General features: G+C 51.8%; 1 protein-coding gene across 2 annotated transcripts in view; it reads left to right on the forward strand.

Moving 5' to 3' along the window:
* Positions 1-2444: 2444 nt before the first annotated feature.
* LOC108525556 (diphosphoinositol polyphosphate phosphohydrolase 3-beta) overlaps positions 2445-3395 on the forward strand; it is a 5708-nt gene continuing 4757 nt past the window's right edge. The window contains exon 1 of one of the 2 annotated variants that reach the window (XM_017866494.1): positions 2445-3315. In XM_017866494.1, coding sequence (XP_017721983.1) covers positions 2822-3315 — 494 coding nt within the window. In that variant the 5' untranslated portion in view covers positions 2445-2821. Of the gene's footprint in view, positions 3317-3395 lie in introns of those variants that run through there. The other variant, XM_017866495.1, reaches the window with a different exon arrangement.

Here is a 3395-nt window from a genome sequence, read left to right on the forward strand (position 1 = left end):
GTATGCCCCCGGAAGGGACCTATTACACAGGCACAGTGTGATGTAGAACTGATACTGATGGAATAGACTAGAAAATGGCACCTCTTTCTTGTGAGACAAAGGAGATAGTACCTGGCAATTGTGAAGCAGCCCTGCCCTGTGGCCAGAGCCTGGATTGGCCGTTCCCGCCCTCAGACACCACACCAGTCTGCTAGCTTTGCTACAGTGACTTGTGATTTATTCAAATCATGTTTCAAAGCTCTGAGTAGAAGTTCAAACATTTTGTATTACCAAGTCCTAACTATATTTTTTAGGACCCCTTGCTATTTTATTTGTTTTGTGGTGGTTGATAGTGCCAAGTTGGATGTCATCATTTTCCATTTTAATTCCTACATGATTATTGGTGGTATGCATGAAAGCTCTTGATATTTTAAATCATAATACTTCATTTTTCTATTTACAGAGATTTATTTTCACATTTTTTCTTAGGTGTTTCCCAAGAAGATATCCATATCTACAAACAATGACAACTTTGTGTTTTTACCAATATACATCAGACATTTTACTCTTTACAACTCATCCCACTAGAAAGAACTTGTAAGACAATATTTAATAGTATTTTTGATAGTAGGCAGATTTGTCTTGCTCCTTATTGTAATGCAGTTTTCCCTAGTTGTTTAACATAATTTGTGTGTTTGTGAATTTGAGAACCCTGAGAAATATTGCCTGTTAAGTATACTTTCTTAGTTTTTTGTTTGTTTGTTTTTTGAGATGGAGTTTCGCTCTTGTTACCCAGGCTGGAGTGCAATGGCACGATCTCGGCTCACTACAACCTCCGCCACCTGGGTTCAAGCGATTCTCCTGCCTCAGCCTCCCGAGTAGCTGGGATTACAGGCATGTGCCACCACGCCCGGCTAACTTTGTATTTTTAGTAGAGATGGGGTTTCTCCATGTTGGTCAGGCTGGTCCCGATCTTCTGACCTCAGGTGATCTGCCTGCCTCGGCCTCCCAAAGTGTTGGGATTACAGGCGTGAGCCATGGCGCCCAGCCTCTTTGTTTTTAATACCAAGTGTTCAGTTCCTTCAAATGTTCTTCCATCGTCCATCCATCTTTAAAATATGGTCAGGAGCAGCAGTGTCTCTATCGAGGTCACTCTTTTTATGTCTGTATTTTATAATTTTGTTCATATATGACCCACAGCATTTTGTCATATTACGGTCTAGGTAGTGCAGATATTGCTTGTGCTTGGGAATAGGATCATTTTTATTTGTGATTCTGGGTATAAGTGGAGTTGAACAGATCCTGGGAAAGTGAACTAAATTGTTATTTGAAAATTGGACTGCATGTCTCACGACTACTCTTCATTTCCATATGAGTCCATTTCCCCTAGATAAAGGAATTATTTCATCAACAAAGCAGGCTTTCATGATCCCCCCCCTTGGCTGATGCCAACAGAGTGCCAGTAAGAGAGAGACAAAGGTGCAATCAAAATCAGGGGACATCAGAGGTCTTGTCTCTACGGCTACTATGACATGAGGAAACACCAAGAATAAATGAGAAGGAAGGCTCTAGGTTGTTAAATTTTTGGCGATAGGATGCCATTTCCTGGCCAAGAGGACAGGAGGACCAGAGAGAGAGGTGAGAGAGCAGCAAGTGACCTTGCTGGAGTCTCACGCCGGGAGTCTTTTAAAAATCAAAGTGGAATAGGAAGGGATCTCCACGTGTATGGTTTCCCAACGCCTAAGTGGTGCTTATGAAAGAGAAAGAGAAGTGTGGAGTGTGTGGGGAATGAGAGAATGTCTTGGGCTTTAACGCAGGACTACTAGATGGGTGGTGCTCTGGTCTTTAAGGTGTACGTGCATCGAAGTGCAAATGGCTGCAACAAGGAGGTGAGGAGTGTACCCATGAGGAAACTGAGACACAAAGGGGTCAAGCAGGTTGTGAACAGGAGTTTAAGAAAAGCGTTAAATTACTAGCTGCGCCAAGATGCTCGGCAAGGTGGGAACCTGTTGAAGAAATAAAACTGCATCATGTGACTCAGCAAGGATGCGCGGCTACTCTGCCAAAAATCCCGTGGGTCGTTTTGACAACACCAGGGCCCATGTCCCATGAGTAAGCCAGAATGGTTCATCGTGGGGGAGGATGATGACGACGATGCCCTTGCCTCTGTCGTGTGTAAAACGGCTGCGTGTGGGTTTCGCGCAGCGCGGTGGGGAGGGAAAGGAGAAACGTCCTGCCGCGCTACAGTCGCGTTTGGGTCAAAGGCACACGTGGAGGCAATCGGCCAAAGTCACAATGCGGTGAATTTCACGGTGCGCTAAGGAGGTTCCCGGCCCCCAGGGTTGCGGGGCGCCTGCGCAGTGGGCCCGAGGCGTCGCGCGCAGCGGGAGCCAGGAGACCCCCCGCCCCCGCCCCTCGCCCTCCGTTGCGAACGCGCACGTGAACGGGAGCGCGGACGCGTCCGTGAATGCGCCTCACCTCGCTCAAACTCTCCCAGGCGGCCGAGGGGGTGAGACGCGCCCCCGAGAAGCGGGTGGGCTCTGTGGAGAGTCGCGGGCTCGCGGGCAACGGCGCCTCCTCCACTCTGGCGGGCCCGGGTTAGGCCGGCCGCCCATCGGACTGGCGGACTGGCTGACTGACGCGCCTTGCTGCCCCCGCCTCCGCCCGCGCCCCGCCCAGCTTCATCTCTCCCTCCGCTCCCCGGGCTCGCGGGCAGACTGAGGCGCCTCTCTCTCTCCGCCCTTCGCTTCGGCCCTTTCTCTTCCCAGCACCTCGGCTGCTCGGCGGCGGCGGCGGCGGCGGCCCGCGCAGCAGCGAGAGGCAAGAGGAGGCTGCCTCGAGGATGAAGTGCAAGCCCAACCAGACGCGGACCTACGACCCCGAGGGGTTCAAGAAGCGAGCGGCGTGCCTGTGCTTCCGGAGCGAGCGCGAGGACGAGGTCTTGTTAGTGAGTAGCAGCCGGTACCCGGACCGCTGGATCGTGCCGGGCGGGGGCATGGAGCCCGAGGAGGAGCCGGGCGGTGCGGCGGTCCGAGAGGTGTACGAAGAGGCGGGAGTCAAGGGGAAGTTAGGCCGGCTCCTGGGCGTCTTCGAACAGAACCAGGACCGCAAGCACAGAACGTACGTGTATGTACTGACTGTCACGGAGCTGCTGGAGGATTGGGAAGATTCGGTTAGCATTGGGAGGAAGCGAGAGTGGTTCAAAGTCGAAGATGCCATCAAGGTTCTCCAGTGCCACAAGCCCGTGCACGCCGAATATCTGGAGAAATTAAAGCTGGGCGGTTCCCCAACCAATGGAAACTCCATGGCCCCATCCTCGCCAGATAGCGATCCCTAGTATGTACCACTCGCGCCCACACAGACTTCTGTTTGTCTGCCTCGCTTAAAATGCATCCCGCCTGGAGCACCTCTTGTGC

Source organism: Rhinopithecus bieti, unplaced genomic scaffold, assembly GCF_001698545.2.
Source record: "Rhinopithecus bieti isolate Rb0 unplaced genomic scaffold, ASM169854v2 scaffold_69632, whole genome shotgun sequence".
In the NCBI taxonomy this organism is placed as follows: Eukaryota; Metazoa; Chordata; class Mammalia; order Primates; family Cercopithecidae; genus Rhinopithecus; species Rhinopithecus bieti.